The sequence below is a fragment of the Branchiostoma lanceolatum genome, chromosome 16 (assembly GCF_035083965.1).
Source record: "Branchiostoma lanceolatum isolate klBraLanc5 chromosome 16, klBraLanc5.hap2, whole genome shotgun sequence".
Lineage (NCBI taxonomy): Eukaryota > Metazoa > Chordata > Leptocardii > Amphioxiformes > Branchiostomatidae > Branchiostoma > Branchiostoma lanceolatum.
Genome location: NC_089737.1, coordinates 10,052,555 through 10,066,741, shown reverse-complemented (window position 1 = coordinate 10,066,741; position 14,187 = coordinate 10,052,555). Strand labels below are relative to the sequence as shown.

The window sequence follows — 14,187 nt, the reverse complement described above, 5'->3', positions numbered from 1 at the left end:
AAAAATTGAACAAAGGAACGACGGATTTCCCTGGTATTTTTTAGTCTGGTAGAGACTAGGATGTTCTGGGAAATTGAGTTTTCACTTGAATACTTCCGCCTATAAATAAAAAATGGATACAAAATAAACAAGAATAGTTTTTCAACAATTCTCCGCCGCAAGTGGACCGCATATCCTTGTGTGTTTTGATATCAAGTGTCGCTAGAGAGAGAGCAACGCAGCTACGGAAGGTTAGGTGCTATACTGTGACCACAAAACATACATAGTAAACAAGGGGAGTACATAAAAAAAAGACCACTCGACAAAATAATTGAGTCTCGCTAAGGCTACTAATCCTATATAACGACAATCTAATGATCTGGAGGAACATAAAATGTGTTTTGATCTGAGATTACAAGGATTAATTGCGTATCAAGGTTCGGTTCCGGTTACGTGGTTATCCTTCTCAGTCAACTCGGCAAAGTATCTCGTCTAGGAAATTTATTTTGTACACAAAGCCAGACATACCTGCGATTTTTTGTCCCCCTTTTTTTAGAGAGACGTTTCTAAGGGGTGAGTAGTGTAGAATTAAATGTACTACCCGTGGTTCCTGTTAAAATAATGGGCCATTTCTTCTCCCGTTACTATGGTTACAGCATTAATAGACAAAAATGGCTATAAATCGTGTTCAGTAGAAGGGGAGGGGGTGACGTTATGGTGAAGACAATGTATGAAGAAAATAGACACAGACAATACTTAGCTTCGGGGTCCAAAATGGCTCCCCTGTCGCCGAATGTACGTCGCGTTATTATCGTGTCAAAGCATGGCATTCGCCTTAGGCAAAGGACGAATACTGCCTTTATGAAAGACGCAGAGGTGTCACTTAACGTATTGTCTCGGCAAGCACGTATCAAGACTCGCGACACACGAACGCGTTCACCTGCCGTGTCACAACAATGTGTTCACGTCAAATACCAACCCAAGACCCCTTGAAGTATTCCCGGTCTTTTACAAACCACTAAGCCGAGTGCACGTCCCCGAAAAAAGGACAACAAAAAGGGGGTCCGAACACGCCCAAATAATCGAGTCAGTACTCACATGTAAGGGGACATAGTTTAGCCGAAGCACTGGCATTCCTACCGGGTCAACACACTCAGTCTTACGGCGTTTTGAAAACATCTTCAGTCACAAACGTAGCACGGTAGGCGGGCAGCCTTACGCCTTAGCTTCTCGCTCTACAGCCCAAGACTTTTACAAGAACTGACAACTACAATTCTAGGTATTTACTCTAGACTAAACCGTCAATTAAGACAAGCGCCGTGGACAAAGGACGACAGGACATTTGTTGACAGCTGCCGTCCCCCCTCCCCCAACTCTACACAGCGAACGTTCTCATTTCTTAGCTCAACCTTTTTCCTACAATCTTTTGTTTTGCGTTAAAACAACCCTTTTCTTCAATATAAACTGTTAAATTGACTCATCGATTTCTATCTATTTCGTAAAGATTTAAAAGAAGACCAAGAAATTATAAAAATCTACGGCCCCTTGCAGCGACGACACAACAGTCGACCTGACGAATTTACGACCAAGTGCTAATGGTAGAAGCTTTGTGGCTGCCAAAATGAGATTTCCGTGTATTTTTACACCGGTTTGAGACTGTCCAGAACTCTGTGGGGTCATGCAAAAAAGGAGGTGCTAAAATATTAGCGAGAGGTCGCCTGAACATGATTTATACGACAACAGCTGAGATCGGGCACTCGCGGAAATAAAACATGGCATGGACAACTGAAGTGGTAACTACCGACATAAAAAAAACATTTCCGATGAGACTAAGATTTTATAGATAATCTTATTTTAAACGTCAGACAATTTTGTAGATTTTTGTAGGTTCCTTGTAGAATTTTGTGGGTTCGTTGTAAGGTATTATGTAGCTGTGGGGTGAGGGCCTGCCTCTAAACTGTAGGCGGGCCGTCGTGCCTAGCTTTGGTGCGTGTCCTTGTATGGGTCTAGCATCCCGGTAATGAGAAGAATGACTTTTTCCATACGCTGCCTGTGACATACCCCCTCCCCCGAGACGGTGTCCCCAAGGTTGCGAACGTTAACACGGTTGGCATCGGCCCAAGCCACCCTTGTCGGCCGGCCAAGCCGACAAACCCTCACCGCAGCGACGACGACTGCACATAAACACATTTAGCACAAATGGGGTATCTTTAGCTACGAGCACATGTATACAAAATACACGCCTTACCTTCATGTTTTATATGGAATATCCACACGTATCACTTGAGCCGCGATGAGACGTATACACTAGTTTCCCGATCAGGCTTGTACAGGACAAGTTAATCCAGTTGCCCCTGTGCTCTTCGTTTAACGAGTGTGGTATGGGATCCCGTTTTTTAACACGCTGTGTGACTCGGACGGTGCCCGTGGTGGCGTTTATAAATCACCGCCCTATGAAGGGCGCAAGCGGCGCGCGCCGCGCTCTGATTGGTCAGACCGCAGGTTGGTAATTAGTTCCGCCAGAGGTGTGTCCAGTAATGACCCTTGAGGAGGCGTGGCGGGTATTTTTGAACTTCCGGTATTTCCCCCTGCTTATCAATACCCCTCCACACGTGCCATACCAAACGCCAACTTCTATTCTTCTCCTGTTTTTGAGTACCATTACTCACTTCCTTAAATTTCCTTTAAAAGATAAAGGTAAAAGCGAAGGTAGTCCTGTGGTCTTTCTACAGCCGTGGGGGCGGGTTTTTTTAATCCATTGTATCCACTGTGCCACGGTATTGGAGCCCAACCCTCTCCTTTCATTACCTTTTACCTCCCCAACCGAAGTCAGATACCCATTTTTACGTGAGGAAAGTCGTGTTAAGTGCATTTCCCAAGGACACAACGTCTCGCCATGATCGCCAGGGGTCGAACCTGCGACCTTTCGTTCTTGTGCCCGCTAGGACAGCCACTCGATCATCATGCGATGCCACATTTCTTTGCAATAACCGAATCGCGCTTCCTTGTTTAGCGGTACACAGGAAACTCACAAGGTGCACATTCAACTAAGCGGCCTTTACATAACATATACGGCTTGTTTTTGTTTTGTTTTTGTAGGTCGAGTTCACCAAAAAGAATGTGACAAATGCTTACGGTATTTGTAAGAGTAAACATGCCATGTTGAGCAGTGTGTGAATACAACGGGTTCTTTTTTTCAATCGGAATTCTAAATCCGTTGTACGGTCAAAACACCCTACCGGTGTAACCGCAACTTTTAATCTCTTTTCAACACCTAGCTGTTATCTTTTGACAACATTCTGAACTCCAAAGCGATACCCGATATAAGAGACAGGTGTTTGCTCCATGATATACCACAGTAGTTGGCCTCGCACTAGGGTTATTTTTACTAGTCGTGTGTGAAGGTGTATCGAATGTCTAACACGGATTAACGTAGCCGAGTTAACGAGGTTTAGATGACAACGTGATGACAATGTCTGTCATTGGCTCTAACGCTAACAAGACTCATGAGGAAATACGTGGCAATACTACACCACGCGCAAAATGACAAGCTAACATTTGGCTTCAATATCATTCAACAGCTATGAGTGTGACATTTTTGTCTTGACTTTATTTGGATTTACGAATCTTATATCCGTTCCTTGGGCGAAAGTTTTATCCCGAAAGAGTTACAGGGATTTGAAATTTCCGTGAAATGACTTGAGTCACGCTATGGTTGATGGTCTCAGCCTTTGGCCTTGCCGAAATCAAAAACCTCATCAAACGAGAGTTTTTTACGATCCGATCGGAAGCGATAAGCCGGACTTGGGTGACCCTCGGCTCTTAAGGGAAAAATTCCGACAATTCCTCAGGAATGAGCCACTGAAGAAGCAGTCAAGCGTCTTTCCTCGGGTGAGCACCTTAAAGAAGCACTTAAGTGACTCAGAAAGAAAATATTGACTCAAATCCCTGTCTTTGCTTTCGAATTTCGGTCACATGCGTCGTAGGTTGTCGTACGACTCTGCACGTCGTATATTTTTGAGGCAGACTGTGACAGAACCAATAGCCGACAAGGATCTAAGATTACAGAAGTTCTGTAACACGACAGTCGAATTCCGTACGACGCATGCACGACTCAGTATCCCAGCGATAACCCCAGTTTGCAATCGTAAGACAGTTGTACGAAGATTGTGGCCAGGGCCTTTACTGTTAATTTTAATAGAAATATCTTTTTTTTAGATTTAAACTTGTAGCGAAAAATTGCAACAACATTTTTTTCACATTGCCTACATATAGTTTTCGGAATATCTCATCTATAGATGAAGGCCATACATATCAATAAGCTCTCTGGCAACCAATTTAGTTGTTTATTAAAAAGAGTCTACATATAAATACCTTCTATAAGACACTTCAGACGGTCAGGGTCGGTTATGCAACAACGCCAAGGGTAAATGGCTTTGCATAATAAACCCAAAGGATATGAACCTCCAGTCGAGGGATTATGATTGATGGGATATGAACTGTTGGTATCCAGGTTCATTGTCATCTGTGTTGCGAAGGAAGAGTGTTTCACCATACCAGAGGGAAAGAAGGGAGAGAGACAGAGACCGAGGGAGACGGAGAGAAATCGAAAGAGAGAGTGATAGAGAGAGGGATAGAGAGATCGAGGCAGAGAGAGACAGAGAGATAAAGTTTAAGGGAGAGGAAGGGTGACTAAGAAACAGACAAAAAGAGACAGACAGTGAGAGAGCCACAGAGAGACTAAGCTCGAAACGCAGACAGACGTCGACAGAGAGAGACTGAGACAGAGATACAGACACAGGCAGACAACGGTACAAAGCGAGAAAGAGACAGACATAGACAGACAGGCAGACAGACCGAGAGACAGACAGACAGACAAAGGCACAGATAGCAGAGAGAGATAGACCGACAGAAACGGAAAGATAGACATGGATACAGAAACATACAGAGCCAGTCAGACAAACGTACAGAAAGAGAGAGGGCCAGCCAGACAGAGACAGACAGACAGACAGACAGACAGACAGAAACAGAGAGACAGGCAGAGATCAAAACCTCCAAATAGGTAAATGGACAAGATAACAGAACAGGGTAAAGGAGACTAGTTTCATTGAAGCTCTAGATCATTGCCAATGTCTAACATTGTTAAACATATATGTACTGCTCCGTTCACTTGGGTCTTGTGAAATGTAAGTCTACATCGTGTAAAAATTATCAAGGCGTAACGATAGAGTTTAGAGGAACAGTAGATCAAGCATGACGGAAAAAAAAGAAAGAAACAGTATTGTTCATCTTATGTCAAAGCAGTACTGTTCGACTATCAAACTAAATGTTGCGTCATTTCAAAGTAGCACCTGTTTTTGAGAAGTGTTGTGTTGAAGGTGAAGGAGAAAGAATGCCAATCTTAACGTATCCACAAGTCTCAAGAAACCTCCCTGACTGCCGGGTTCCTTGACCACCACCTTGACATTTTTCTTCGATTCGCTTCGTGCGTTACAACAGCAGTGCTGTGGTCTTAGGGTGAAAAGTTTATGAAAATACACAAGATGTTTCCAAGTACTTTTCCACTAATCTACATAAACAACCAGTCTGTCTGCGATTCTTAAAACACGGATGTGAATGTGATGCTGGTTTTCTTCAGTCTCTAGAAAGGTTCTAGCTACGTATGACCGTGAGTATTCATTGAGCAGATATATGAATATAACGTTACATATCAGCAATGTACTGTGCCATTGCCTCATCGCGTCAGACGAACAGAGCGTGGACGTCTTCAATTTTGTCTTTGGGCGTCGGAAACATGTTTGTCAGAACGTCAGGTTTGCCTTAAAACATCCGGAAAACGTGTATAAACTCATGCATAAAAATTGCGTCTTTTTAATTGAAATTCTGCTTGTCAAAATGCAGGGCATAGCATGTGAGAGGGCTAGAAGTACCTCGGAGGTATTTGTAATTGTTTCTGACCTTCACAATTGTGCCATACGGGAAATACGCCGCGTACTTCACATGTGTACAACTACAACACCAATCTTTAACGACTCGCTTGAGTATTTCCTTCGGGGAAAAGGAAAACACAGTAAAGTTTGACGTGAGACACATGCTGGCAATTCGAGTCTGGAAATATCGTTAAGACAATGTTAAGATAGAACATTACATCCCAACAAGTGTATACGGCAAAAGGCGTATTACAACATTTACGTTGTAGCATTGGGTAGAAATATATACTTGCGCTTGTACAGTTTTGGGTGGAAATTCTCCAACATTTAGGCCGTTTCGTGTGCACTTCTTTCGTCATCCTTAATTGAGGTAAAACACGATGGTTTTGAAAATAGTTAGTAGTACAACGTGGCTTCGTTATGGCTGACGTTTTGCACACCGGGTCACCCCTACTCAATCCCATACGTGTGTTGGGTTCTTTTACGTGTAGAGGTTTGACAAGTGATCGAGGCTAACGCATAAATCTTCATCATACACGGGGCCGCCGGCTTTACGTCACCATCCGAAATGACGACTGCTATCCCTTACAACATGTCCGAGCAGGCTCGCGACTTACTCACAACCATGGTCTGGAAAAGGTCGGGAGGTCTAGCCTCCGTTGCAGTCCTTTTCCCCGCAGCGTTTTTTTTTTTTTCAATTTTGTTTTGGGGGGGGGCGCCGCGTATCTGCTTGGGATCCCGTATCCGCCGTGCCCCTGTGTCCGCTATAGACCCTGTGTCTGCTGCAAAAAAAATTGGAAAAAAAACGCTGCGGGGAAAAGGACTGTAACGGAGGCTAGGGAGGTCATGGTCGACTATGTGTGACAAATCTTTACTCGCAAAGGCGACCATCATTACTAGCCTAGATAGGCCTTGTTAGGTTTAGCCAACAGGGTAGCGATACATGTCAGCAGCCTAACAAGGCTGGCGTCGAGGCTACATCACTTCATTCAACATTCATCGATAACATGGGATGAACCTAGAACATCTTGATAGTGTAACGTCTATCAGATAACGTCATATTAACTCATCAGTAGACGATTTAGATAAGAGATAACAACGTCATTGTGCTGACAGGGTTTAACGACGCCATGATTTGTCAGATCGCGGTTTTATCTTAAATCCTACAAAACATGTGTATTGACAAATTCATTTTTTTTCTGAAGATGATTAGATTAAGAAAGATATTTTCTAAATCCAATTTAGAGAAGTATAGAAGCACATGTATTGCCCTGAGAAGGAAGATAGTTTTATTTGTCTTTTCGTTTTAAAATTGGGAAGAAATGATTTGTTGGAAGAGGAAGAGTGCGTGACAGCACAGACAGACAACGCAAGTCATGAGGGAATACGGGAAGAATAGACTTGAACCATTATAGCCCCCAATACGGGGTAATTACATAGACGATTTACAGAGCAATTTCAAAATGTCTCAAAGGACGTACCGATAGTTTGTACTTAAATGGAAATGAAAATAAACGCCGGTTTGTCATTTGTTCAGGAAAAGTGGGGCTCTCATGGGGGGACACTCCTTGATCCCATAAAATGATTCATGGACAAGTGAATAATCCTGTGCGAAAATGAGCAAATGTCGTCCAATTTTCAGCTTGTAAAACCGTTTTTGATGATTTTGCATGCAAATTATTTTCTTTTTCTCACGGTGCCACTTAACATTTGTTTATTGTATCTTCCTTTGAGATCATTTCAATCTTTAAGGAGACATTTTGTACATCTTATAGAAGAGCTTGGAAAATCTTGTTAAAAACAAACTACATTTGTACAAATAAGGACATAATTACAAGAGCCAAGGAGGTTGCAAGAGAGCACCGATTTTGCTAAGACGGAAGTTTGACGGAAGTATTACTTGTTCACAGTCTTTATCTTGCGCTGAAATGAAGATCAAGATCTAAATCAATCCCCAGAGTGAACAAAGCCAAGCACGATTGGCAGGAAATACATACCTTTTCGTAATCCTCGATAAAATTGCAATGCGATGAAAACGCACATGTTCCCTTGGTATATGTGATTCATTTGGCTTTGACCGCATCAATACGCACTGAAAGCCGGCCTTATATGGCATAATACTTTTTTCAAACGCGTTTGGATTAGATCTCTTTAAACATAACAAAGTTATGATCTTTTTCGTCCAGGGAGAGTTTTAAAGATTTCAGAGAGCATGTCGGGACTTTCTTTCATCAGTCTATCTTGCCCCTGCCCTACCCATAATCCACTATTTCCGACCACCCATCGCGGTTGTGAAATGTAAGAGAAATGTTGCGAAATAAAAACGTTCTGTCTTAGCGATAACAACTTGTAAAAAAGGGGACTATACCATCTGTACAGACATATTTTCTTGCTGTTGTTGTTATTTTTGGCATCTACTCAATCAACGTACGACTGACCTTCTATTGGCACAGGTGTGCGGTTATCAAGAGGTCCTGTTGAAAGCAATTTGCTTGCCAATCTTCCAATAGGAGTGCGTTAATCGTACATGAATACCAAGATAAGAACGTGTGAGAAATGCCGGGGGCTGATTTTAACATGACACACTGAAAATGTTCCCTAGAGAACACATTAACTATGTAATCTGTGTTATCTCTACTAGAGGCCCCCATGGGAGTACCCTTAATGATAATTATACGTTTCAAACTCCTCGTTTAACACACCTTAAGGAAAAACAAACTAAAAGACTACAATTTGAACAAGTGTACGGCAAAAAGACATCACAGTAGTTCTGATTTTGTAATGCACTAAAATGTTTCTCGTGAGCTTATGGAAAAGGCAGCATATATATAACTGACAACATACGTCCTACCCTACCCTACCTGTACCCTACCCAAACACCTAACGTTTTGATATCTATTACAATTTTTAACCCCCCCTCTCCACCCCTTCCGTTTCCCCTTTTATATGCAACCAGTGCCCTTCCTAGACCGGTTGATCTTGACATTAAAAGCAGACGGTCAAAGGTAAAGCATCCTGACAGTATCCGGTAGTTTACCTATGTCCATATGTTTGTATACATTCGTAGGTATTGCGGTATCCTCCACCAGACTACAAAACATTGGAATTCGGTAAATTTCCTGTTCAACTCGACGAATGACTCAATCCCGTTGCCAATATCAGAATACATCTCATCGTCTGAACAAATTCAAATATACAAGACAAGTTTTCTGAGTCCATCTACGAATTGATAGAAACGTCTCTCTGTTGATGTGTTTGGTAGGATCGATTATGTAACTTGGTCGTTTTGATGTTCTTCTACTTGTAAGCAGTGTCACTGAACCTTTATATCTTGTTTGGCCGTTTTCACGGTGTTGTACAAAGCTTCCCTGTTGCCATAAAGTCAATTTAAGAGCGCGGTTATAGCCTGAAAGTTACAATGTTATCATTATCTGTACTAACATGCCGTGCAACTGCCTACACCTACTAAATCTTAGTTCAAACCTACTCTTCACGTTGGGGTTGAGAGGGAATGTTAGGTTTTTCCGGCAGTAGGTGTCGTCAGAAAACAGTCAGAAATTGTTACGATGTCTCCTTGAATATGGGCCGGAATCTAAATTCTAATTAAAGAGGGAGCAAGATTCTGCGATTTACAGAACAAAACGAATCAGACACAAATACGTTAATTATCTGTTAATGGAGGAAAGGTATGTAGGCGAGACACTGGGTAGGGCCGACGGCTAGGCCCTGTCAGAAATGTACACAGAGTGAAGAGGGAGGGGGAGGAGTTGTTTCTAATTTGCACCAGAGCGTTCGTTGGTTTGAGAAAAAATAGCAGAATTGTGTCCAATATGAGATCGTTTTGTTAAAGGAGTTTCCCTGCTATAGGAGTGCACTATTCCCCTACAGAACATTCTTTCAGCCTGGCTAATTTTGTACTATTCTTAACACGTCTTCAGCCTGCGAAATTGCCTGGTTTGAGACTGACAGTTTTCCCGCCCTTTTCTTCATGACAGAATTCCTGAGAGAGACCAGTGAAGACTTCCCACCACCTGTTAGATCGGTGCTTATTTGGTCGTCAGGCCGCATCTAACTGGAAAAGAAGGGGCTCTTCTAGGCTTAACATTGCTCCCAACTACCGTAATTACTTGCTCTAGTGAGGAGTGCGAGCCAGGGTTTAGCTCAACTACAGTGTGCAGTGGCTGAAAAATGCCTGTCTGACGATTCTCGTGGGAGGGGGCGACACAAGGGAGCAGCTCAGCGCTACTGCAGATCTGCAATGTAAGCATGTGAGTTGTCAGTCGCGGCGTTCTTCGCATTCTTTAGATATTCAATGGGCTGGTAACGGTTAAAACAGTTAAGAGATCTTGATATTGTACGACATGGAGGGGGGCATTACACTAGAACAGGACGACGGAACAAAATATATACAATTCACATTCAAAAAGTTGAAATATTAAACAGCAGGCCAGGATTGCAAGGACGTTGTAGATAGATACATTTTTGTCATTTTTCTATCATCTTTTGGATTACCTTTGTGAAGTGAGTACAAAGAATATTTGTCACTGACGTCTGTAACCTTTTCTGACTGTGAATTAGGGACTCAGTCGTCTGCATAACAGCTGTTTCTCTTTTTTGCACAGTTTCCGCTTGACAGGTTGGTTGTCCGGGTATGAACTAATGAAGGCGATCTGTGTGATGAAGCCTTCGCATTATCCAAGCACCCGTCGTGTTCGATTGAAGGTTCCATTCGTCACTGACAGGACACAGACGATGATTGACAGGTCGTCAGACGACAGTCAGACGGTGGGAGGGGACAGCTGGGTCACAAAGGGACACTGAGTCAGGACCTTGACTTTGTAGTTCAGGTGAATCATAAATTCCGGTAATGGGATTTGGCAAGGTGGTTATATTGAACGTTGGTTTGTGTATGTGTGCATGTGTATGTGACTGTGTGTGTTAGTGTGTGTGTGTGTGTGTGTGCGCGCGCGCGTGTGTGACTGTGTGTGTGTGACTGTGTGTTATAGTGTGAGTGAGTGAGTGAGTGAGTGAGTGAGTGAGTGAGTGGGTGACGGTGGGCTCTATAGACTTCCTGACAAGCACACACACACACACACACACACACACACACACACACACACACACACACACACACACACTTGGACATTTTCCTAATTCATTATCTACAGAACGCTGGTATCAAAAGAACACTGAATGTCCCTGGCTCAGTCTGGAACCATTTCTTTCGCGTTCTTGAAACAGTTGTACCACAATAACTCATATACAAGAAGCTTCAAACAACGAGACAGCAACCAGACTTTGTTTCACATATCATCATGACCAATTACACATTGTGTATTTTTCTGTTGGTCTCACTGAAGAACTATGCTCTGGTGCAAAAATAATTGCACTAGAAGTGCGAGAAGTTTTGGCCTGAGGCAGGATCTAACCATGGAGCTAATTTGAAGCTCACTTATCTAAACAACATCAAAGTGGGAATGAGCTTACGGAGAGGTCAAGCAGAAAACCACCGCTTAGAAATTCCGAACATTGTCGAGTGACTCAGAAACGACGATTTCCTTATAAGGCGATCGTCGGAATCTACTGTACGCTTTGTATATGGCACGCAAAGTTGTCAAGTGGTTTGTGTTGTTATCTATGACTCATGATCACTTTACAATACTGTACATCAGAAAAGTGTCCTTTTGCTCTATATACACATATATACCGTTTGTTTACATCCAGACAAATTCCGTCAATGATTATGTTGAACAAAAGTGTTTAGGCCTATAAAAATCCCGGTTATCCCACCGACCCTTGCAAAAACCTGCCGACCCTTACTTTTTTTTGTCGAGAGGCACATGTCATAAAATTTTCTGATATCTGAGTAATAAAAACGTTGAAGAGTCATTTTGCAACATGTTCTCCCCATTTCTATTGCAATCGAAATTTGTACTTATACACCGTATGATTAGAATATGCTGTTTATAATACAAGTATTCAGATGCACTGTAGTATTTGTTGAATCAATCACTGTGGCCGAAATCTATAAAAAAAAAAACACCTACAGAGCATATTTTTTCATGACATTCATTGCAAACACAACATTTATTTTCTTAGGCCTTATAGATCAACAGTTTGATTTATCCTATAAATACACCCACTGAATATCAGACAACTATCAAATGTTACATCAAAAAGAAAAACACTACACTCGGGGTAATCAGGTGTGTCTTCAAACAACACACAACCTTTGACCTTTGCTAGTTTCCCGCCCTTTGTGACCGGACCTCTGAGGTTGAAGATTAAACAAACACCATTGTTCAACACGTCGCAAGTCCCGCCTTGACGAATGGCGATAATTTGACACGGGGGCATACCAGGGCCACAGAACTTGCTGAGGGGGATTCCGGTATCCTCAATTGTCGCGTGCCTGGCGCGAATTAAAGGGAGACAGTCATTGTTATGTGACCAAATAGTTTATCACGAAGATCTGTCAAAAACGCCTCTTTGAACTTCCAATCGAGTACACCTGAGTTCAAGAAGTTAGCAATATGGCAGGCCTAAATTGGAACAACGTCCATTGATGCGACTGCGAATGTTTGGAACCCATTGTTATGCTGTCAAAACAAGTTCTTCAGTGAGCAATTTTTATAGTTGTGTCGACTATATTGCCTGAGGACTGCATACTCATAGTCATAGGTCCGATTGTTTGTGACAGATACAATGGCTTCAGGCGTCGTGATTTCAGCTATACCGTATTAGGTCGTTCAAACGGAAAAAAAACACAGGGAAGATAGAACAAGAAATTAGGCTTATCGTTTATAATGAAACATTCATTCGATTTCACCACATTTCCCCGTCAAAGCGAAAGTTACTTACATTAACAGCATATGTATTCGGCGGACAAAATCCTGGATTAAATTCATCATCTTTGTTCTATGTAAATTGACAATGTAACGTTAGTGCATGTTAGACTAAGAGTATGCCTGACAATATTGATAACATTTGACCAGAGCGACCAATATATAACATTTCATTTCAAAGCATACCCTTCTTCTTCCACATTACGATTTGATTTAAAAGTAAACTATCAGTGACAGGTAGCGATTTTACGAATTTTCTTCTTCCATCTGGGATCTCAGCCGCATTTTGCCCTCTGCATAGTTTGAATATCTAGAGGGAAGCTAGGAAACATGTTTGCGGTTTTAAACGTAAACGAAAGCAGTGCAGGTCGTATGTCTTCACACAGCGTGCACTTTGTAATCAAATCGCTAGATGTCTCTGCTGGTTAATCAAAATGACAAGTCTGCCTCACGGGATAGCCTTGACACGCAGGTAGTATCAAACAAAAACTGTTCGATCTGATTGGCTGACGACGATTGTCGACAAAGGGTGACAACCAATGAGAAAATATAACAGCAGTGATCAGTTGATTTTTAACTCATAGTGAGTTTTATGATCTTCCAACCTTTGTGTGTGTTCGACAGTCAGACGTCTCTCCATGGTTTGAGTCATAGATAGTGTTCCGTGCAGAAAATTAAATCAACTATTACAACTTCTAGAGTTTCATATGTGTTTTATTAAACACAGAGTACACGAGGTACATATTAGATAAATACATCAGACATACATGTTATACACAACATACGTATACAATTTATATGACAAACTTGTACAAAAATACATCTTCTTGCCTACTTGGTAGGTGCGATATATAGATAAAAGAATGTGAAATTTAAAAAGAACGAAAACGTCACGTGGACTTGACGTAATAAACGCTGTTTTAAAGGCACGAAGGCTTTCTTTGAAAGCTTGATAACTTAAGTTGTCACACTTACTTAAAATCTCTCATGTTTCATATTTGAGACGTTAACGTTACTTCATTGTCATAGCGTACGGTTATATGATGGAAGGCACGGCAAGTGATTATATATGTTGAAAAACGTTGCGAATATGATAACAACCCTGCTCACAGATTGGAGGCACAGAGGGAGGTGCATTATGGATAATATGTCAAAGTTTATGGTCCCTGAGAATAAACAAAACGGCAGGACACGTATTAAACATGGTCTTGGCAATAATTGTTAAGGACCTCCACCTTTGACATATTTAACCACAATACATCTCGCCGCGCATGCGCAGTTTAAGCATTGAACATGCTTATTTCGTAGCTAACTTTTGACACACATTAGTTGAGGCTGCCCTGGCCTCGGGCTGCACAGCGGAAGGTCATTTTTGGTAGACATCACTGACGTGTCAGTCCTTCTACCAGCAGATCTCTTTGCCCAGGCTCCGT

At 42.1% G+C, this 14,187-nt stretch overlaps 1 protein-coding gene across 2 annotated transcripts in view; it reads right to left on the bottom strand.

Annotated features, from left to right (window-relative positions):
* The window catches only part of LOC136421734 (brain-derived neurotrophic factor-like), a 28,372-nt gene extending 25,972 nt beyond the window's left edge, over positions 1 to 2,400 (bottom strand). For both annotated transcript variants that reach the window (XM_066409245.1, XM_066409246.1), the window contains exon 1: positions 2,228 to 2,400. Coding sequence is in view for 1 of the 2 variants with exons in the window: in XM_066409246.1 (XP_066265343.1) it covers positions 2,228 to 2,233 (6 nt within the window). In the remaining variant the exon portion in view is untranslated. The remainder of the gene's footprint in view (positions 1 to 2,227) is intronic.
* Between the last annotated feature and the right edge of the window lie 11,787 nt (positions 2,401 to 14,187).